The sequence below is a fragment of the Budorcas taxicolor genome, chromosome 11 (genome assembly GCF_023091745.1).
Source record: "Budorcas taxicolor isolate Tak-1 chromosome 11, Takin1.1, whole genome shotgun sequence".
NCBI lineage: Eukaryota > Metazoa > Chordata > Mammalia > Artiodactyla > Bovidae > Budorcas > Budorcas taxicolor.
This window is the reverse complement of record NC_068920.1, coordinates 39,744,674-39,767,191: the sequence shown is the minus strand read 5'-3', so window position 1 is coordinate 39,767,191 and position 22,518 is coordinate 39,744,674. Positions and strand designations below refer to the sequence as shown.

The 22,518-nt window shown below is 42.2% G+C and overlaps 2 protein-coding genes across 5 annotated transcripts in view; one reads left to right on the top strand and one right to left on the bottom strand.

Annotated features, from left to right (window-relative positions):
• Window positions 1-3,310: 3,310 nt before the first annotated feature.
• On the top strand, window positions 3,311-14,184 carry TDRD6 (tudor domain containing 6). The gene is made up of 4 exons (XM_052649587.1): window positions 3,311-9,365; window positions 10,396-10,520; window positions 11,537-11,626; window positions 14,155-14,184. The coding sequence occupies exons 1-4, from the start codon at window positions 3,311-3,313 to the stop codon at window positions 14,182-14,184; spliced, it is 6,300 nt and encodes a 2,099-aa protein (XP_052505547.1).
• Window positions 14,185-17,077: 2,893 nt separating this feature from the next.
• PLA2G7 (phospholipase A2 group VII) overlaps window positions 17,078-22,518 on the bottom strand; it is a 35,417-nt gene continuing 29,976 nt past the window's right edge. For 2 of the 4 annotated variants that reach the window (XM_052649061.1, XM_052649063.1), the window contains 3 exons: window positions 20,990-21,160; window positions 17,945-18,093; window positions 17,079-17,301 (listed from right to left, as the gene is read on the bottom strand). In XM_052649061.1, the coding sequence (XP_052505021.1) occupies window positions 17,159-17,301; window positions 17,945-18,093; window positions 20,990-21,160 (463 nt within the window). In that variant the 3' untranslated portion in view covers window positions 17,079-17,158. Of the gene's footprint in view, window positions 17,302-17,944; window positions 18,094-20,989; window positions 21,161-22,518 lie in introns of all 4 variants that reach the window. The other 2 variants (XM_052649060.1, XM_052649062.1) reach the window with 2 other exon arrangements.

Sequence of the window (22,518 nt, the reverse complement as noted above, 5' to 3'; positions counted from 1 at the left end):
CACCAGGATGGCCCATAGTCTTTGTGAGCTCAAAATTCACAATAATTAAATCAGTATTTTTCATTCCAATCTTTTCTCCCTGCCCTTTACAATCTACTCTTCTTCAAGAGTCTCTGTTGCACTACACACCTTGTACTACAACCAGGAAACCTTTAGGACATCCTTGACTTCTCATTTGTTTACTTACCATCCAAAATAAATACTGTCCAAAATACATAAGATACTGCCCCAAATACTTAAATCCATTTATGAAAAGCAAACTACAGACCAATTTCTCTTATATACATAGACACGAAAAAATCCACGAGCACCACTTTACACCCATTAGGATGGCAATTATTTAAAAAACAAAACACTAAGAGTTGATAAAGATGTGGAGAAACTGGAACCCTTGTGCATTGCTAGTGAAAACAGAAAATGATGCAAGTGCTATACAAAATCATATGGGGTTGCCTCAAAAATTAAACACAGACTTATATGATCCAACAATTCCACTTCTAGGTATAACCCACAGATTGAGAGCAGGGACTTGAACAAATATTTATATACCAATGTTCATAGTAGCATTTTCACATAAGCAAAAGGTGGAAACAATCTAAATGTCCACTGACAGATGAATGAATGGATAAACAAAATGTGGTATGTCCATACAATGAGATATTAGTCAGCTTTAACATAAGGACATTTTGAGACATATTATGACATGGATAAATCTTGAAACTGAATGAAATAAGCCAGACACAAATAGCCATATAGTATATGATTCTACTTGTATGAGATACCTAGAATAATCAAATTCATAGAAACAAATTGTAGATTAGTGGTTACCAGAGCTGGAATGAGGGAGAATCAGAAGTCAGTATTTAATCAGTACAGTGTTTCAGTCTGGAATGATGAAAAACTCTGGAGATGGACAGAGGTGACTGTTGCACAACAGTGTGAATATAATTAATGTCATGTCACAGAACACTTACAAATGATTAAAATAGTAAGGATATTTATATTATGGATATTTTACTGCAACAGAAAAAAATCAATCTGAAAAAAGTTTAAAAATGAATATAGAGGTGAAAGATACTATCAGATTCAATTCAGCATTATAAAAAGGATAACACATCATCCCCAAGTGGGATATATCCCAAGAATACAAGGTTGGTTCAACATTCAAAAATCAATATAATTCAACTTACTAACAGACAACTTATCTCAATAGAATGTGAAATGGTATTTGATAAAACTCAATAACCTTTCACGATAAGAGCTCTCAACAATCTAGGAGCAGAATGAACTTCCTCAACTTGAAAAGGATCTAAGTGAAACCTACAGCTAATATCACACAGCTAATATCACGCTTTCTCCCTAAATCAGGAATAAGAAAAAAATATCAATTCTCACCATGTCTAAACTGTACTGGATATCTTAGTTATTATAATAAGGTAAGAGAGAAATAAAGAGTATAAAAATTAGAGAGAACTACATTTATTATGTAGCCATATAATTGTGTAGAATTGTGCACATTCCCAAGAAATCTATATTAAAAAAAAGCTACTAGAATAAGTGAGTTTTCAAAAATCACAAGATATAAGGTCAATATATGTGCGTGCATGTGTGTGCTCAATCAGTCGTGTCTGACTCTTTGTGACCCCATGGACTGTAGCCTGCCAGGTTCCTTTGTACATGCAATTTTCCAGACAAGAATACTGGAATGGGTGGACATTTCCTCTTCCAGGGGATCTTCCTGATCCAGGGATCAAACTTGAATCTCCTACAGTGGCAGCTGGATTTTTTACGTGGGAGTCACAAAATTATAGTGCTATTTACTAGCAGTGAAAAATTGGAAGCTAAATTTTTTTGTCAATATCATTTACATAACAAAAAAACATGTAAAACTTAGGTATAAATCTAACAGACTACATGTAAGACTTGTTCACTGAAAATTATAAAACAGTGCTGAGACAAAGAAGGAATACTTCAGTTAACACAGAGAGAAACCATGTCCATGGACCAGAAAACTCAATATTGCTCAGATGTAATTTCTCAAATTGATCACTATCTTCAATACAATCCTAATAAAAAAAATCTCAAGATTATTTTCCCCCAGAAATGACAAGTGTATTCCATTGAATTAGCCAAAAAGTTTGTTACAGCTTTTCTGTAATATATGGAAAAACCTGAATGAATTTTTGGGCCAACTCAATCAAATACATTGGAAAAAGCAAAGACCTTAGATAGCCAAAAACCATTTTGAGGAAAAAGAATAAAGTTGAAAGGGTAGCACTACCTAATTTCAAAGCTGCAAAAAATGTCCAGGAAATTTCCATTCACTTTTCACCCAGTCCTACCCAAATCTTGAACAACTGTAGTACACAATCAAAACCACCAAAATGGCATTGGAATAACCCACAAATTCAGATTTTTTTCCAGTTTTACAAGTGTGTATGGGTGTCTGGTTCTACAGTAGCTCCGTGCGTAAATGGAGACCAAACGCCTGCAAAGTGGGCAAACAAAAAAGCAAAGAAACACACGGGGTAATCGTGGGGAAGAAAGCATTTACCAGTCTATGTAACCCTCATCATAACTCTATCCAGGCGATCCAACAAGTCCATAGACTTCAGAGACTATCAGCGACAGGCTCCGCGGCTACGTGGCTGAGAGCGCACAGCCGATGTCCGCCCCGGGGACGCCAGCGCCACCGCACGGTCCGCTCCGCGGAGCGCCCCGGGTCTCTCAGAGTTCTGGCCCAACTCCTCGAACGTGCCGTTCGCGCCTCCCTTTCTCCTTCGCGGTTCTTCAATGGCTCGCACCGTGCAGGGCTCGTCGGGCTCCGTCTGTCTCGGTCAGACGGCCGAGAAGGAGGTCCCCGCGAGGTCTGGGGCTTGCCAGCTCCCCGGACCGGGCCGAAGCGACTCGAAGGGAGTCGGAGCAGCGACAGGCGGCCTCGGGATCCCGCCGCGTCTCGACTCCCCGAGGCCCCTTCTGCGCCCGGAGCCTGCGTCCCCGCCGCCCCCGGGGGGCCCGGCTCCGCCCCGCCCGCCCGCCCACGCAGACCCGCCCGCCGCCCGCGGCCGGAAGCCAGGGCTCCTCGCGCTGCAAATGCCTGCGCGGCGGCGCGACCCTGGGCGGTTGGGCGGGCCGTCGGGTCTTACCAGTCGGCGCGAGCAGGTGAGGCCCAGCGGCGACGGCGGCGGCGTTGCGGCGTGGGCGCCGGGCCGGGTATCCTCCCCTGTCCGTGTGTCGGGCGAGCCCGCGTCTGCGGGGCTCTCCTAGCGGCTCCGGGATTTCGCGGGCCGGGCCGGGCAGCACGGCGGAGATGTGCTCGACGCCCGGGCTGCCGACGCCGGGGGCCTCGCTGGTGCTGCGGGTGTCCTTCGTGGACGTGCAGCCCGAGATGATTCCCGTGCAGCTGTGGGGGCTGCTGGGCGAGCGGCGAGACGAGTACGTGCGGCTGAGCCGGGAGATCCAGGAAGCGGCGGCGGCTGCGCGTGGCCCCTGGATGCTGGGCGGTGCCTCGGCCTTGCCTGGCGAGCTGTGCCTGGTGCAGGTGGGGAGGCTGTGGCACCGCGGCCGCGTGGTCAGCCGGCAGGCGCAGGAGAGCCGGGTCTTCCTGCTGGACGAGGGCCGCACCATCGCGGCCGGGGCGGGCTCGCTGGCTCCCGGGCGCAGCGAGTTCTTCCACCTGCCGTCGGAGGTGCTGGGCTGCGTGCTGGCCGGCCTGGTGCCGGTGGGCGGCGGCGGCGCGGGCGGGGGCGAGCCCCAGCACTGGGCGGCCAGCGCGGTGGACTTCCTTAGGCACCTGCAGGGCAAGGACGTGCGCGGGCGCGTCCTGGACGTGCTGCTGCTCCACCGCCTGGTCCTCCTGGAGGTGCCCGAGCTGTCCCAGCAGATGCAGGAGCTCGGCCTGGCTCGGCAGGTGCCTGACGGCGTCTTCCGCTCCCTGCTAAAGCGCTACCTCTCGGCCGCAACGCCTGTCCTGGGCCCCAGGGCCCCGGTGGTCCCGCGAGTCCCCCCTAGGCAGGAGCAGCCTGGCCTGGATTACTTCTACCCTCAGCTGCAGCTGGGCGTGACGGAGCCCGTGGTGGTTACCCAGGTGTGCCATCCCCACCGCATTCACTGCCAGCTCCGCAGCCTCTCGCAGGAGATCCACCGCCTCTCCGAAAGCATGGCTCAGGTATACCGGGGCTCCCCGGGGACTGGGGAGGAGCACTCTACCAGTGCCCCCTGGGAGGAGAGAGAGGAGAGCCCAGACAAGCCTGGCTCTCCTTGCGCATCCTGCGGGTTGGATGGACTTTGGTACAGGGCGCTCCTGCTTGAGACTTTCCGGCCCCAGCGCTGTGCCCAGGTGCTTCACGTCGACTATGGAAGGAAGGAGTTAGTGAGTTGTAGTAGCCTCCGCTACTTGCTGCCTGAATATTTTCGGATGCCTGTGGTGACCTACCCTTGCGCACTGTACGGACTCTGGGATGGTGGGAGAGGTTGGTCTCGGTCACAGGTCGGTGACCTGAAGGCACTGATTCTGGGCCAGGCAGTGAACGCAAAGATTGAATTTTATTGTTCCTTCGAGCATGTGTATTACGTCACCTTATATGGCGAAGATGGGATTAATCTTAACTGTGTGTTCGGAGTACAGTCCTGTTGCTTGGCTGACCGGTTCCTGCAGAGCCAGGGCAGAGACGAGGAGGAAGAGGAGGAAGAACCGGAAACAGCTTTTCAGTGTCAGTCTTCTGCGGAAGAAATGGATGAAGAGATTTCACTCCCCACCTTACCGTCTATCAGGTTAAAGATGAACACCTTCTATGACGCCCAGGTGGAGTTTGTGAAAAATCCTTCTGAGTTTTGGGTTAGGTTGAGGAAACACAATGGCACCTTCAGCAAACTGATGAAGAAAATGTGCAGTTTCTATGCCTCCGCCAGTAAGCTGGATGGTGTCATCTTGAAACCCGAAGCCGATGATCTTTGCTGTGTCAAATGGAAAGAAAATGGCTACTTCCGGGCTATGGTCACCCGATTAGACGACCAGAATGTGGATGTGTTCCTAGTTGACCGGGGCAATTCAGAAAACGTGGACCGGTATGACGTGAGGATGCTGCTCCCTCAGTTTAGGCGGCTACCGGTATTGGCCCTGCAGTGCACCCTGGCCGATATTTGGCCTTTGGAAGAAAACTGGAGCCAAGAGGCAATTTCCTTTTTTAAAAAGACTGTGCTCCACAAAGAGTTAGTTATCCATGTCCTTGATAAGCAGGACAATCAGTATATTATTGAGATTCTTGATGAATCAAGAACGGGAGAGGAAAACATTAGTAAGGTGATGGCTCAAGCTGGATTTGCCAAGTACCACGAATTTGAAACCAAGGACAGTCTTTCCGTAAGTGTCCACTCTCCAGGGCATGTTTCAAACCATTTTACCACAGACAGTAACAGAATATCTTCTGCCAAGAAGGAAGTAGAACAAAAAGCCGTGAGAGATGGTAAAACTACAGCTGTTCCAGAAGTAGTGACTGATACAGCAGTTATGACAAACGTTTCAGCTGGACTCGTGCAGGACAATGAGAAAAGAGTGTCTGCTTACTCTCCTCTGGTACAGAATTTCTTGGGAATTGAGTCAGGCTCTTCTTGTAAAGGAGAGCTACAAGTTGGAACTACAGTTGAAGTCAGAGTATCTTACGTGGAAAATCCCGGCCATTTTTGGTGTCAGCTGACCAGGAACACCCAAAGATTTAAAGCGCTCATGGGTAGTATTCAGGACTATTGCAACAACGCAGCTCCTCCCCACCAGCGAACTACTCCTGCTTGTTTGGCAAAACGAACAGCAGATGGAAAATGGTCCAGAGCTCTAATTACCGGGGCACAATCTTCAGAGTATGTCAACATCATATTTGTAGATTATGGGGACAAAGAAATGATATCTGTGAAGAATATTTATTCAATTACTGAAGAGTTTCTGAAGGCTAAGGTTCAGGCTTTTAGGTGCAGCCTTTATAATTTAATTCAGCCAATGGGACAAAATCCTTTTCTTTGGGATGAAAAAGCAATCCAAGCTTTTATTGAATTTATAGATAATGCACGGGAAAACAATCTTGAATTAAAGTGCACAATATTTGCTCTGGCTTCCATTCATGATGAACTGTTTAATGTGGTGGATCTGCTAACACCTTTCCGGAGTGTATGCCATTTTTTGGTACAAAAGAGACTTGCAAGACCAGTAAAACTTCAGAAACCTCTAGAGTTCTCTGTTCAGCTCCATTCTTACTTCTATTCTACCTATGACATGAAAATCGGAAATGAGGAATCAGTGTACATAACACATGTTGATGACCCTTGGACATTTTATTGCCAGCTGGGAAGAAATGCAAGTATTTTAGAACAGCTGTCCCATCATATTACACAATTAAGTCAAGTTTTGCTGCGTTTAAGAACATCTCACTTAGTCCCCGGCACATTGTGCCTTGCCAAGTATAGTGATGGAAACTGGTGTAGGGGGGTGATCATAGAAAAAGAACCAAATAAAGTATTCTTTGTTGATTTTGGGAACATTCATGTGGTAACAAGTGATGATCTGTGCCCAGTGCCTAGTGATGCGCACAGTGTCTTACTTTTGCCCATGCAAGCCATTAAATGTTCGTTATCTGATGTTCCCGATCATATACCGGAAGAAGTTACAGCGTGGTTTCGGGAGACTGTTTTAGATAAGTCATTGAAGGCTCTGGTCGTAGCAAAAGATCCAGATGGAAGACTGATTATTGAACTGTACAATGATAGCATTCAAATTAATGCTACTATTAACGAGAAGTTAGGGCTCCGGGGTTACAAAGGTGGGACAAGGAGAAGAAAAAGCAAAGCACTCCTCTCTACAACTGAAACTCTTGAAGTGAAAAAGGAAGATGTGAAGTTGTCACCTACAGAGTATTTAAGTAAATCAGAGAACAAACCAGATAGTATGGCACTCTTAGGAGAAACATACAAACCTAAGATCAGCTCAGCATGTAGGGAACTCAAATTTTTACAGAGTTCAACAAAGACAAACTTAGTCACTCTGCACCAGGACTCTGTGGGAAATAAAAATAATCAAGTGTCTCCATTAACAACAGACAAGAAATTAGAAAGTTCGGCAGAGCCCTCCTTGAAAGCCACAAAACTAGAAGCCTCTCTTTCAGAGAGAAAACTAAGAGATTCATGTGACAAAGGTTTGCCTCTAAAAATTTCTGAGTTCCCTAAAAAGGCCATAATGCCTGGATTTAAAACAACTGTGTATGTTTCTCATATAAATGACCTTTCAGACTTTTACATTCAACTAACAGAAGATGAGGCTGAAATTGATCGTCTTTCAGAGAGGTTAAATGATACTAGAACAAGGCCTGAATATTATGCAGGCCCACCTTTGCAAAGAGGAGATGTAATATGTGCTGTTTTCCCAGAAGACAATTTATGGTATCGTGCTGTGGTCAAGGAACCACAACCCAATGACCTTATCTCTGTGCAGTTTATAGATTATGGCAATGTCTCTGTGGTTCACACAAACAAAATAGGCAAACTTGACCGTCTTAACGCGCTGTTACCAGGACTGTGCATTCCCTGTTCCTTAAAGGGATTTGGGGTTCCTGGGATTTTAAACCATAAGGAAGTGATGCATTACTTTTCCCAAAGGACAGATGAGGCTCCAGTAAGATGCGAATTTGTTCAGTTTCAAGACAAATGGGAAGTTACTCTTGCTGATGAACATGGGATCATAGCCGAAGATATGGTGAGCAGATATGCATTCAGTGAAAAATCTCAACTAGAATTTTCTACCCAAATAGTTCAAGGGGCCTGTTCCACATCGGTCAGCAAAACAGACGTAGATACTTCTATGTTTCTTAACTGGTATAATCCAAAGATGAAGACGATTAGAGCTTATGCCACGGTGATCGATGGACCTGAATATTTTTGGTGTCAGTTTGCGGATACCAAGAAACTTCAGCATTTAGAAGTAGAAGTTCAGACTGCAGGAGAGCAGGCGACAGATCAGAGAAGTCGTATCCACTGCCCTCGTATTGGAGATCCTTGCATAGTGAGATACAGAGAAGATGGGCATTATTATAGGGCCCTTGTCACCAGCATTTGTGAAGATTATTTTGTGTCCATCAGGCTTGTGGACTTTGGAAACATTGAAGACTCCGTGGACCCAAAAGCACTCTGGAACATCCCTTCTGAGCTTTTGGCCGTGCCCATGCAAGCCTTTCCATGTTGCCTCTCAGGATTTAATATTTCACAGGGCGCATGCCCTCGTGAGGGATGTGACTACTTTTATGAAATAGTCACAGAAGATGTGTTGGAGATAACAATATTAGACATCAAAAGGGACGTTTGTGATATCCCTTTAGCCATCGTTGACTTGAAAAGCAAAGGTGAAAGCATTAGTGAGAAAATGAAGAAATATTCTAAGATTGGTATGAGTAGCAGTGATCTGAGATATGAAAAAAATGATGCAGAAATAAAGGGAGCTCTCGGGTTCCCCAGTCCCGATGTTGGACTTAAGAAATCAATCAGTAAACTTGGACAAGAGAGAATACTCCATGTTGAATCCCAGACAGCTGAGCTCTTGGAAAGACTCAACAAAGACTTAAACATCCTTGAAACGCAACCAGGTAAATTCTGTGACCCCAAAACTGATAACATTTTTGAAGCTTTTGAAAACCCAGGCAAAGATAAGATTGGCACTGAGTTGCTGGAAGAAAAAATCAAGGGCCTATTTGGTGACAAAGCAAAGTTTGATGATAAGTCCCCAATGTCAGGATTTAACACATTCTTACCACATGCCACCGAAGCAAAGGAGGTCCTGGAACTAAATTCTCTCGAGGTGCCACTTTCTCCTGACGACGAGTCCAAAGAGTTCCTGGAGCTGGAATCCATCGAGTTGCAGCATTCCCTGGTCGGGGATGAGGAGAAAGAAGATCTGGGCCTGGTGCCTCCAACCATTACTCTTCCCCAAGGCTGTGACCCAGAGGTCACCCTGCCACCATTGCCAGGGCAGCTGCCCCTCAACTGTGAAGATGAGAAACAGCCTGAACTAGAATTGCCTACAGCCCAGCTGTGTCTGGAGGACAGAATAAACCCTTTGTCTTTAACAGTTAGTCGGAAAGCCCAAGAATCCCTGTGCACTGAAGACGTGAGAGGATCCAGTTGTGCGGAAAGCTCTGATGAGGAGCGTAGGCTGCGCCTGCGCAGACAGACTTGCGATGCCAAGATGCAGATTGAAATGAGCATCTATAAAGAAGAATTTACAGGATGTACAAACAGAGATGCCATGTCATCACTGACCTCTCTGTTTTCTGAAGAAGAATACAGAGATGCAAGGAAACACAATTACACCTTACCAGATCATATCCCAGGTATGTGCAGTTTTTGACCCCCCATTCACTTTTATTTAACTTAGGGGAAAACAGTTATTTATCTTAAAGAGAAGAGAATAATTCTTATTGAATTAAAAAAATAACTTGAGAGTTGAAAACCTGAAAAGAGAATTAGATTTGGATTTTTATGAAGGGTATTTTAAACATGATGAAATTAATGTGAAATAATACTTTATGTACTGTGCAAAATGCTGAATTATTTTTGCTTTTAAAAATAGAATGCTTAAAATTTATGTCTCTAAAAAGTAGTCCCATTTCAAATGTAAACAAATCATCTCTAGGTCAAGACATTGTGTTTTTTGGTCAGTTTTTAAAAATATGTAGTGCTCCTTTGCCAAGCTTAATGTAGGCATGAATTTACATTGGGGATCACTTTAGCAGAGTTTTAAAACAACTGGTTTTCTTCATACATATATTTTGCCGTTTGTTTTGAAACACTTAAAAGAATAGAGTTAGGGAGCCTATATTAATCAAGAAAGTTAACAGCCACGAGTAAATATTGGAGAACACTTATTACCATTAACTTTTTAATAAGTTTTTTATAAATTATTTTTGCTGCTTTTTTCTTGCCTACGTAATAAGATTTGAAAGTTACACAGAACGGCTTATCTTTGAGGTTTTTTTAAAAAATCAATGTTAGACTTTTAAATGTCAATTTTATTTATTAGATTGTTACATAATTACAATATTCTTACACTATACGAAGTAGAGAAAACAGTAGACTAAGGAGAATGAAAATCAGCATGATTCCACCACCAAGCAGTAGCCACTGTGAATGCTGTGATGGTGCATATACTTCCTTCATCCGTCTCTCACCCTTTCTGTGTGTCCACATACGTACAGTGGTAAAAACTAAATAGAGGTCATGTTAATTAGGGAGACAGGACACATTGTACTGTGCCATGACATCGATGGTACAGGAGTAGTGAATGCGTGGTAGGGAAATGCTGTGCTTGCGTGTCTAACATTGAGAGATATGCTTTGACTCTCGCTGTGTTCAATCTGGCAGCTCAACCAGAGAACACGTACACTCTGAAAGGATTTACTGTTGGATCCAAATGTGTTGTGTGGTCAAGTCTCAGAAACACGTGGTCTAAGTGTGAGATTTTGGAAATAGCTGAAGAGGGCACAAAGGTATGTAAAATTGCAGTGAAGTCCTTTGTCTCAAAATGTACTTGCAGATTGTTTAGGAAATTTTACCAAACTTTACCAGATTAGGAAATCCCATTGAACAGATTAGTTACCCCTCATTCTCCCTGATAATTGATGCAATGCAAAAACTATTTTAAAAGTTTATATTTAAGCGTTCAGGGCTCTTTTGTCTGCCAGGAATCCTATCAGTCACAGAGTTGCATACTTTCCGCTTCTTATCTCAGTTAAAACTTTTTATACCTAATGCCACTATTTTGGTTAAGTTTCTCATTTCACAGCTGTTGGTGTTAGTTGCTCAGTCTTGTCCGATTCTTTGCAATCCCATGTAGCCTGCCAGGCTCTTCTGTCCATGGAATTCTCCAGACAAGAAACTGGAGTGGCTAGCCATTCCCTTCTCCGGGGGATCTTCCCAACCCAAGGATTGAACCTGGGTCTCCTGCATTGCAGGCAGATTCTTAACCGTCTGAGCTACCAGGGAACCAGCCCCGACTAGATTCCTCGAATAACCTTCTATTGGTTTACCCCTTGTCTTCCATCAGTTGTTTCTCCACATTGCCAGTGTGCTGTTTGTCAAATGAGAATCTGACTCTATCATTCCCTTGTGTAAAATCTCCTGGAAACCTTCAGTAAATGGTGTTTTTCCTGTGGTTTGAAAAACCACCTGTGTCAGAATCCCTTGCCACATTTCCTAAATATTGATTCCTGGACTTTGCCCTCGCTGGCTGGCTAATGAAGAATTTCTAGGGGGAAGGATTAGGAATGTGCAGACTTACACCATGAGAATTTGAGAACATCCATCTTTGATGTTTAGGCATAGATACTCAAGATATGTTTTTTTGGACTGATGTACCATTGAGTTGAAATGTAATGTTGAAGTTTAATAAAATCATTGTAACTGCCTTTTAAAGTATTTCATTTGAAAAAAGATACTGTGTAACTAACATAAATCAGTGACAGTGTTGGAATTACCAGTTTTTATTACTTTTTTTCTCTTGTAGGTTTTGGACCTTTCAAATGGCATAGAGGAGGTAGTAAACCCTGAGAATGTCTGGAATGGTATACCCAAATTGGATAAGAGTCCATCTGAGGTATGAGTATATTTAAGCAGTTATTAGTGAGACTGTTGTTCATTTGGAAAGGTGACTTTGTTACTGAAAGGTGCAGGTCCCACGGCTCACCGCTTAGAAACCATTAAAAAGGCCAAGGGTTGGTGGAAAGGAAAGTTTGCTTTATTTCAGATCCCGGCATCTGGGTTGGGATGAGGGGAGGGCAGATGTCTGTCCAAAGGCCGACTCCCCCCACTGACAGTCAGTAGGCAAGAGCTTTTATAGACAGAAGGAGGGTACTACGTGTAGAAACAACACAGTCATCTCTGGCAGTCATCCTGAAACTGGTCATCAGTGGTCTGACCAGAATTATCTTGGTTGTTTTAGGTACAGTTGATCTTCAGTTCCTGGGCCAGTTTGTTTCCATTTGTTTGAGGCCAATTATGTCAGGTTATGTCATGGCTACAGTCTGACCATGATGTAGTTAATTTGTCTATCTGGTATTTCTGCAACACAGCTCACAGGACATGGCTCAGCATATTATCTACAGCCTTTGAGAAGGTCCTTGACTATGCTTAATAATTACATTGTTATTATTCGGTCTCCTTTGACTGTTTTCCTTGATTTCTGCATTTTCTCACTTTTCTGATTGCATTGATTTTCAGACAAGAGGCAGGCTGAGGACACAGTGGGGCATGGACCATAGGGTCCTGCTCTGTTTCAACTTGAACTGCTTTCTAAGCATTTGTATTTAGGAATAATGGAAGAAAAAAAACACTGGCAATAACAGCAATGGAAAACAGCAACAACACAATCAATGTTTCTGGATTTTATGCCCTGTATCTCTTTGGGAAAACTACTTATTAATGTTTTCCTCCTTGATTTTCATTTTGGGATAAAAAAAAGGAAATTGTTTGTTTTTTGTGACCTTGATAAAATACCTTTGATGCAGAAAATCTGGGAAAATGGTGAAGTTAAAAAGGAGAAAGTAGCAATCACCTGTAAGACATCCATCCAAAGACAGATTAATCGGTTTGATTTTAAGAATTTTTGTTTATATGGGATATAAACATATCAGCAATATATTTTGAACATGGTTGATTTCATTGTACATACACACATAAATTGTGTTTTTCAGTTAAGATTATATGATAGGTGATTTCCTGGGCTATGTCTAGACACTTGATTTTATCCTGTTTGGAGTTTGTTGAACTTCTTGCTTCAAAATCTGTATTGGATAATTCCAATATCTGGTCATGTCAGGGTTTGCATCTACTTAATCAGATACAGACATTCAAGTGATCTTTGTTAAATAATCTCTTAGAATTTCTTTGGAGATTTCTTAGTTTATATGGTGATTGAGTTTGTTGGATGTTCCTGGTTAATACATGATCTTTTTCATAAGAGGCACACTGGTTCTTAGCATTGAGGGTTCAGTTCAGTTCAGTTTAGTCACTGTCGGGTCCAACTCTTTGCGACCCCATGAACCGCAGCACGCCAGGCCTCCCTGTCCATTACCAACTCCTGGAATTCACCCAAACCTACGTCCATCGAGTCGGTGATGCCATCCAACCATCTCATCCTCTGTTGTCCCCTTCTCCTCCTGCCCTCAATCTTTCCCAGCATCAGGGTCTCTTCAAATGAGTCAGCCCTTTGCATCAGGTGGCCAAAGTACTGGAGTTTCAGCTTTAACATCAGTCCTTCCAGTGAACACCCAGGACTGATCTCCTTTAGGATGGATTGGTTGGATCTCCTTGCAGTCCAAGGGATTCTCAATATTGAGGCATGTGGAGAATGAAATCAGCTCTTGATGACTTTAGTGTTATGTGAAAGTATGCACTAATGAAAGAGAAAAAAGAACTATTTGCCAACATCATCCTGCTGCTGCTGCTGCTGCTGCTAAGTCACTTCAGTCATGTCCGACTCTGTGTGACCCCATAGATGGCAGCCCACCAGGCTCTGCCATCCTTGGTATCCTCCAGGCAAGAACACTGGAGTGGGTTGCCATTTCCTTCTCCAATGCATGAAAGTGAAAGTGAAGTTGCTCAGTTGTGTCCGACTCTTAGCGACTGCATGGAATGCAGCCTACCAGGCTCCTCTGTCCATGGGATTTTCCAAGCAAGAGTACTGGAGTGGGTTGCCATTGCCTTCTCTGAACATCATCCTAGTAAAATATAAAATATGCCAATTTCATAATCTTTCAGAGAAACTTTGTATGATAATAGATATAGTGTGAGGATTAAAATATTTTTTTAAAAACCATATCTGTAGGAATAATTCCCTGTAGTAATTAGAATATGCATGTTTTCCCTCTCCCCATTTTTAAAGGACATGAATTTTGTCATGATAGCACCCACGTAAATAATCTTCTTGGGCACTCCCTGGTGGTTCAGAGGTTAGGACTCCATGCTTCCCGCTGCAGGGGACATGGGTTCAGTCTTTGGTCAGGGAACTAAGATTCTGTAAGCCACAACACACTCTCCCCTACACTGTTCCCCCCCCCCCCCATTGTTTTTTTTCTTATTTTTACATTTCTTTCTCAACCTGAGGTTTTTCTCTTTTTGTTTCAGAAAAGAGGCCTGGAGATGATGGAGATTTAACTGTGGATCTATAAGTCTGCTCAGTCAGTTCAAAGCTGCTCTGAAATAAGTGCCATCTCAACCAGACCAACAAAAATATTTGAGAAAATTGAGAGCTTGTAAATACAAGATATTGTCATTTTTGAAAACTTTGTGTTGAAAACAAAACAGATCTGAGACTGCCTGTGTGGTGTATTTATAGTGCTGTTTCTGTATATATGGAGTTGAGATGTTTCCTCTCCCTTTAAATGTGTCATCTTTCTAATCAGTTGGGAGGATTTATTTGGCTAAACAGTTGGGCTAACACATTACTCACATTGCAAAAAAAAGGAGTATTTTGGTTTCTTCTGAATAATAGTTTAAAATAGAAAATTGTAGGTTTCTGACAAGCATAGTATATGATGCTACTTGGGGGGATGGCTTTGTTAGCAGTAACTCCTTCAAAATTTTTGTTTTGTTTCTGAAGCTTTGCTGTTCTGGTTTTGACTAATACTCTGTTTGAATTTAGAAGTATACTAATATGACACAAAATTTGAATAAAGTTTGTCCTGAAAAGTATAATTTCATTTCATTAAAAAGAAAACATCTGGGACTTCCTTGGCAGTTCAGTGGTTAAGACTCTGAGTTTCCACTGTAGGGGCAGGGGTTCAATTCCTGAGGACCTAAAGTGCAAAGAAGGAAAAATAGAGGAAGTCTGTGGTCATGGAACAAACCAGAGTTCTACAGTTAGGGGATACATAGTAATGGTAAATGGTAGCGTTCGTGTGTTAGTCCCTCACTGTCCTTTCAATGCACTTTTTTCATGTAATCCTTGATTCTGAGGTGCATATTAATATTACCCATATTTTATAGGTGAGAAAGTTGAAGCTTTTCAGAGAAGATAAATAATTTGCCTGTCAAAGAGCTAGCAAACCTGAGAGGCTTGAGCAAACCTAGACCCATCTAACTTCAAAGCCCATGCTTTTAAAACAAGGCTTTGCATAGGTAGCAGCATGCAAACAAATCCTAACATTAGGAAATAGACCTTACCTGTACGCGGCTTACTAGATATGTGACCTGGGCAGGATATTATATTATTGTTCAGCCTTGATCTTCCTCAGCTGTAAAATGGGGATAATAAAACTTTTCTTGCAGTGTTTTTAAGATTAGAAATAACTTATTGTGCCAGAAAAGGAGTAGGCATTTGATAACTATTTCCTTCTTTTCCCTGAAAGAGGCTCAGTATACACTATGGTAGGTTATATTTTTTAAAACTTCATTGGATCCTTTCGCATCAGCCTGTGCCACAAACAGGATTTTAAAGAGCTGCTATTGAATGGAACATCAGTTCTATTGAAATGGTTGTCCATTTCTAAAAAGGTGTGTATGAAACGTTATGAGAACTCTGAAGCCTGATGAGAAGAGGGAGAATTAAAAACCTTAAAAGTTGGGTAAAATTTCAATAAGTAAAAAAAGGAGAGGGTTTTACATTACGTGTAATTGAAGTAGATTAGTATATTGCTTGTTCCTAGGATAATGAATGGACAAATTTGGCTCATTCATGTAGGAGTTGTAGCTGTGAATTAATTCCTGGGAGCAAAGTTCAGAGAAGATGTATGAAGGCCAGATTATAGAAAGCCATCTGTTTCATGATAAAGAATTTAACTCTTCATTTTAAAATACTTACTCTGAACAGTTATAGGAGAAATTATATTTCTCAAAATGAGTGATTTTGCACATTAAAACATTAAGGTAGGCCTGAGTGCCAAATCAGAAAATGCAGTCACTTATTAACAAGGCAAAAGGAATAGGCACAGAATAGTTAACCAGGCTTGCTTACTAAGTACTGGTTACCCTTGTTCTCACTGGCTTTCGTGAAAGTTAATTATGCAGCATTCATAGGAACAAGACCATTCTTAGACCCAAATACACTTGGCTGATGAGTGGCAGAAGTGTCTATACCACTTGGGAAACAAAACACGTTTTCCATGACTCCCAGAGGCGCAAGCGTACACATCTTTCAGTGATCTTTTCACCTCCATTTATTGTGCTTTTCTCCTTTTACTACTCCACATAAAATTTAAAAGATCCATTAAATAAATCTCATGGAAAATGAAGCAGTAAAAATTATGGCCTTTTCAAGTTAGCAAAACTGGATTTTCTTCAAAGTTGAATCTTGATCTCTTTTTTTTTTTCACTTTCCCTGTTTTCATGTTTTTAATTTTTATTGGAGTACAGTGCTGTGTTAATTTTTCTACTGGACAGCAAAATGTGTCAGCCATACACACGCCTATATTCTCTCCCTTTATATCCTTCGCAGCCTAGGGTTGAATCAGTAACTTTATGTGTGATGGCTGGAATCGAGGGCCACTCATATGCACCTTTCTTTAGTAAACAGAATGTCTCTGAGGTAAACACGGTGAATGCAAGCAAATCACCAAGTTGCTTTAATCTGCTGCCTTCGTTTTGTCACCAGCCTCCATCCCCGTGTGGTCGTCTTATTGAAAGTGTGCTCTAGCGCTAATTCCACGGTAAAGCAGTGGCTTTATTATCCACCTGGTCTACCTTTTCTTACTGTGACCCAAGCTCAAATGGAAGCGTTGCCACATCCTACATAGCAGACCATGATGCTAAAACTCAATTCTATAGCCTATAACAGAAAAAAAGAGGCAAGAAAATCTGTTTATTATATTTTTAGGAGTTGTAGGTCACTGTAACACATTTTCAGTGGCCTTGTGCCTGTTTTATTATATGTGCCTGTTGAACTAATGTAAAATCAGCTTTTTTTTTACTGTGAAAAAGGATCACTTTAGTAAAACTAAAATTTAGGCTGCTATGATTTTCATATGTAGCCGTCTTTTTCTAAATTTAAAGGGAAAAAGAGTAATACAAGCTTCAGTCACTACTGTGGTATAGCCTACATTTTTTAATATGAGCTATTTGAGAAAATACGTTAAAATCATATACACACACACTTTTAGACAAGTTTGTAAACAAAACTTTTTAAAAAGCTCTTTTAATCTAAATTTGGTCTCTCTGTTCCTGTGGAGTTCTGCAGAGTGGCTTGGTGGTTGGTTGTGTTAATGTTGGTCCCTGGAATAAGATTGTCAGCTTCGCCTTCAACCAAAGGATCCCACTGATCAAAATCTTTCTGAAGTCCTGCAATATAGAAACGTCATATTCAACTTTTGAGAGCATTAAACAGTTCAGTGCCTCTAGGGGGCATCCTAGCCTCACAAACCACACACACCGCGGCAGGATTAAGGAGTCGACAAGCCCCCTGTGAGCACGAGGTAGATGCAACATCTGAATGAGAGGATTGAGGCCCCCTGCTGTCTGAGCATGGGAATCCCCGCCTGGCTTCACGGAAACACTGTTAGCTCTAACAGGCAGGCTTGCTGCCTATGACACAAGTACACAAAACCACAAATTGTTTTCCAGCTGATTGACTGCAGTGTTACATTGTAAACCAACTGGGAACCTTAAAATAGGACTTCCGCTGTTAAGATAGGGCTTCGCAGGTGGCTCAGTGGTAAAACAAAACAAAACAAAAAACCCGCCTGCCAATGCAAGAGACCCAAGTTTGGTCTTCTGGGTTGGGAAGATCCCCTGGAGGAGGGCATAGCAACCCACTCCAGTATTCTTGCCTGGAGAATCCCATGGACGGAGGAGCCTGGCGAGCTACAGTCCACAGGGTCACAAAAAGTCAGACATGACTGAGCACATGCGCATGAGTCAACATAAACAGTTTTGTCCTGAGAATCATCCGGTCTATGTCAGGAAAGAAGATGCCGTATCTTACCTAAATGTTTTTGTAAGAACGCTAAGGAAGCTTTGTTGCTAAGGCTGATGGCTACATTGGAATCGATGTCTCCTTTCAGTGTGAATAGGTAGCCAATTATTTTGCCAGTGGCAAAAGTGAAGTCAACAAAATTCTGATGGACGGAACCCCTGAAAGAGAAAGGAGTTATCTGCAAATCACTTTGTTAGACAATATTATTTTCGTAGTTAAGGTGCAGGAAAGATGCTGGCCAAAACCCAAGGAAACAAAACTTGTAAATCTGATCTCCCTAGATGTACTCAAGGGTCACAAGACTGTTCATTTAGGGGTATGAGAGGTGGTTCTAGTGGTAAACAACCTGCCTGCCAATGCAGGAGACAGACGGGGGTTCAGTCCCTGGGTCTGGAAGATCCCCTGGAGGAGGGCTTGGCAACCCACTCCAGTATTCTTGCCTGGAGAATCCCATGGAGAGAGGAGCCTGGTGGGCTACAGTCCATGAGGGTGCAAAGAGTCAGACATGACTGAGTGACTTAGTATGCACATACGAGTATGTAAGCATCCTTCCCTCCAGACAGATAAGGCAAAGATTCCTGTCTTGCTTGGCATCTTGGTTTTAGAAGAGATGATTCCTGCTTTGTAGGTCACTTCTGATTTGAGTAGATGGAATGTTTTTTATGTTGATGGTCTTTAAACCCAGAGCCAGAATCCTGCCCCCTTACCATCACACTTAACTGGATCTCTATTTGCTGTTGAGCAAAACACCTTGTATTTCAGCCTTGGATTAAGTAGATTAAAAAACAAGCAAAAATTTGCCTTGTATTATTCAAACTGGAAAGCCCTTCATAAATATTGCTAACTGATGAACTTGTGGCTCAGCTGGTAAAGAATATGCCCGCAATGCGGGAGACCTGGGTTCAATTCCTGGGTTGGAAAGATCCCCTGGAGAAGGAAAGGATACGCTCTCCAGTATTCCAGCCTGGAGAATTCCATGGACTGTATAGTCCATGGGGTTGCAAAGAGTCAGACACAACTGAGCGACTTTCACTTTCAAACATCAAATAGAACAGCCACTTCCAATGCACAGTTTACTATCTCTGGGCATTTGACATTTGATTTTCTTGCATTTTTCCCCCACTTTATTTCCTTGACATCACATCTTTCCTCCTTTGCCTGAACTACTCTGTTCTTCACTGGCTCGTCCCCTAAATCCTCAAGATTCTATTTTCAGACCAATTCTTTTCTCACTTTGCAGTCTCAGCTCCTCCATAGATTTCATTGATAATACGTTGAATACAAATTCTGTACTTTTCCAATTTGTGACCAAACACATGTATCTAAAGGTTAAAACACACCCGTTCCAGGGACTCCCCTGGTGGTCCAGTGGTTAAGGCACCCTGCTTCCAATGCAAGGGGCATGAGTTTGACCCGGGAACTAAGATCCCACGTGTTATGTGGTGCAGCCAAGAAAATGTAAAAGAACAGAACAGAACAAAAATTACCTTTCCAGCCCCACTCAATGTCATTCTTCCTCTTTACTTTGCTACTTTTAAGCAAACCCCTATTATTTCAGTTATCTCTACTCAGTATAGAGCCCAGAACTCTGCTCAGTGTTTCCCACATCCCAATCCAAACTTCGAGTCAAAAGTAGAGAGGAGGTAAACAGTCAGGGCCACGAGACAGCTGAAAGCAGAGCCCTGAATGCTGCCTGCAGTGGAGAGAGGGCCTGAAGAGAAGGAGCACATGGAGGAGAAAAGAAGGGAGCTGTCTGCAGGACATGAGAAGCGCAGGAGAATGGAGTTGTGGTACCCAAGGGAGGAGAAATGGGGGTAGTCCACAGGTGGCAGGGATGCAGAGACAAGGGCTGACGCTGCCAATAGCAACACAGCCATCTGTATCCTTAGTGGAGCCAGTTTCAGCTCACTGCCAAGGTCAGGAAGACAGACTGCAGAAGTCAGAGTAAACGGAAGTCAGGACAGGGAGGCAGAGAAGGGAAGAAACAGAGAGAGTGATAGCCTAATAAGGAAGGCTGAGTATTCTCTACTATTTCTGTTTTAGAATTAAACAGACTTGCATATACCAATAAGCTAAATTGTCATCCTTACCTTAAATATCTGGGTCCTTTCTCACCATCTATCTAAAGCCTTTTGATTGTTTAAGATGCATTGTACCACCATTTCTTCTAAGCAGCCTTTTATGAGCACCTTACTTGGTGGCTCAAAGACTGTAAAGAATCTGCCTGCAAAGGGCAGATCCAGGTTTGATTCCTGGGTTGAGAAGATCCTCTGGAGAAGGGAACGGCTACCCACTCCAGTATTCTATCCTGGAGAATTCCATGGACAGAAGAGCCTGGTGATCTACAGCCCTTGCAGTCGTTAAGAGTCAGACACTATTGAGCGACTAACACTTTCACTTTCACTTAGAAAGCAGCCCTCCATTCTGTCTCCAGAGTGTTTATTGTCTTTACAGTGTGTGTTTACTTCCTGGCACCTCTTCTCTGCCCTTCTGAGTAAATCAGGTTCAGACAGAAGCAGAAGCCCAGTTTTTGTAACATCTCACTACAAGTTCAAAACCCTATGGGAATTCTTTTTTATCCACGATGTAAGTATATTGTCAACCCTCAAAGGGATCCCATTATAGCTTTGGGAATTAATGAATTCATATACTTACCAAATGAGTAAACACAGTACAGATCTTAGCAGATCATCTTACTTAAAAAAAAAAAAATGTTCTAAGCCAAGCCTAATGATGGAATACGTCCCCCTACCCCAGTCCTAGAAATGTGTAGGCTTGCTCTTATATTCAGATAGAAGTAGCATGCATCCTGATGCAAATTTTAATTATCAGCATATGTACGATATATAAGAACACTACTCAAAAAAAGTGCATTTTAAAAAGAGAAAGTCTAAATGCACTTGGAAACTGAGATTACCTAACAGTCTCCCTTATTCCAAGTCTAAACAACAAACTGAACAATTCTAGACTAGCTACTCAATGATATTCACTGACTGTGTATCCAAGTTTCAGGTTTCTGTTTCAGATGACATAATGTCACTTACTGATACTTACCTAATTGTAATCATTTTTCGCTCTCTATCAGGTAAGAAGCATTTTTTCATTCTTATGATATTAGAAGGGTATTGGAATCGTTCTGAGTTGATAAAAAAGAGGGGTTGAGGAATTCTGGAATATACTTCATCAGCCACGGGAAACATCCATGCATCCAGAGCGATGCCACACCTGATGGAAGAAGGCTGGTTAAATGCTGCCCGCATGCAGGGATTTCTAATATCACAGGGATTCAGAGAAACACCTCACCAGTTCGTTATGGGTGATCTCTCTGGGCGAAAGAGGTATTACCCTTCAGTGTGGGAAGGGGATATCATTAGCTTTGCAAGGCAGCAAACTTGTAATTACATCACCATTTTCTTTAGGAGGCATTTGAGAATTACAACCCTTAGAAACATTAAAAAATTTTTTTGTCATCCTTCAAGATCAATTTTAAAATAAGTAATTCTATAAAATTGTGGGGTGTCTGTCTGAAAAGATACAGTCTATGCACTATTGCCCCTGTCTTTCTGGTTCTTCTGGACCCTGCCATGTTCTCATTTTCATTATATCTTTCTGAGTAACAGTTAGACCCTTTCCTTTATGTGTAAAGATACTTCCCCTGGGAGAGTTGAAGAAAAGCATGTGGAGTATATCATTTGAAAATGCAATTCATTCTCTTTTTTTAAAGTTAAGTTATCCAATGTTTCTTGGCCTTTTGGAGACTCTATTTTATGTGCTAAATGGATGAAAGAAGAGAATCTTCTTATGTTGAAATAGCTTTTAAGAAATGTGAGCTAAAGTTTCACGAATGATCCTACTTTCTACATGGTTGATTCTATGTGATCTCATCAGTTTGGGATGAAACGGTTCAAGAAAGAAAATGTTCCTTCAAGTTAGAAGACTGGGGTCCTGACTTTCACTCCAGTAGCTATGTAATTTTAGCCCATGCTCAACCTTAAAGATGGAAAAAATAATAATTTAAAAATGCCCTGCCCATCTAACATAGAATTGGAATCAACTTCTGAGAGAAAAGGATGTCAAAGCTGAGATACAAAGAATAAAAGTTTGGAGGTCGGTGGTATGTTCTCAGTAAAAATTTCATGTATGAAAACCTGGAGCTGAGATAGTGCAAATGTGAGTTATGTAAAACAGTTTTTTTTAAAATGTAAAACAGTTTTTAAAAAAAAATGCCCTGCCAACTGGGGAATCTAGAAAATAGTATAAGATGACAACATTATTATTACAATCATTATGTCACAGATAATATGTATATATAAAGATAAATTTCCAAATGAAAATGATAAGCCCTTGAACAGATAAATAATAATGAGTAAAAAGAGAGATGGGGAGAATTTTCAATAGCCAAAGTAGATGTTTCTGTTTAGGAAAATTCATGTGAAGGATTTTATGGAGGCAAAAGAATGGACTTGTGAACTCCAAAAGATCTCTTCCTCACTAAGAACTTGGATACATTCTATATCACATGTGTTATGACTTCCCCCTGTTGCAATAACTTAGCATTCTCTCTCTCAGCCTTATTCTCTTAC

What these genes read in the sequence shown, in the direction of transcription:
- TDRD6 (XM_052649587.1), top strand. Translation starts at nt 3,311, where the DNA reads ATGTGCTCGACGCCCGGGCTGCCGACGCCGGGGGCCTCGCTGGTGCTG. An exon ending in CTTACCAGATCATATCCCAG is followed by an intron (nt 9,366 to 10,395) that starts GTATGTGCAGTT and finishes TCAATCTGGCAG; the next exon opens with CTCAACCAGAGAACACGTAC. An exon ending in TAGCTGAAGAGGGCACAAAG is followed by an intron (nt 10,521 to 11,536) that starts GTATGTAAAATT and finishes TTTCTCTTGTAG; the next exon opens with GTTTTGGACCTTTCAAATGG.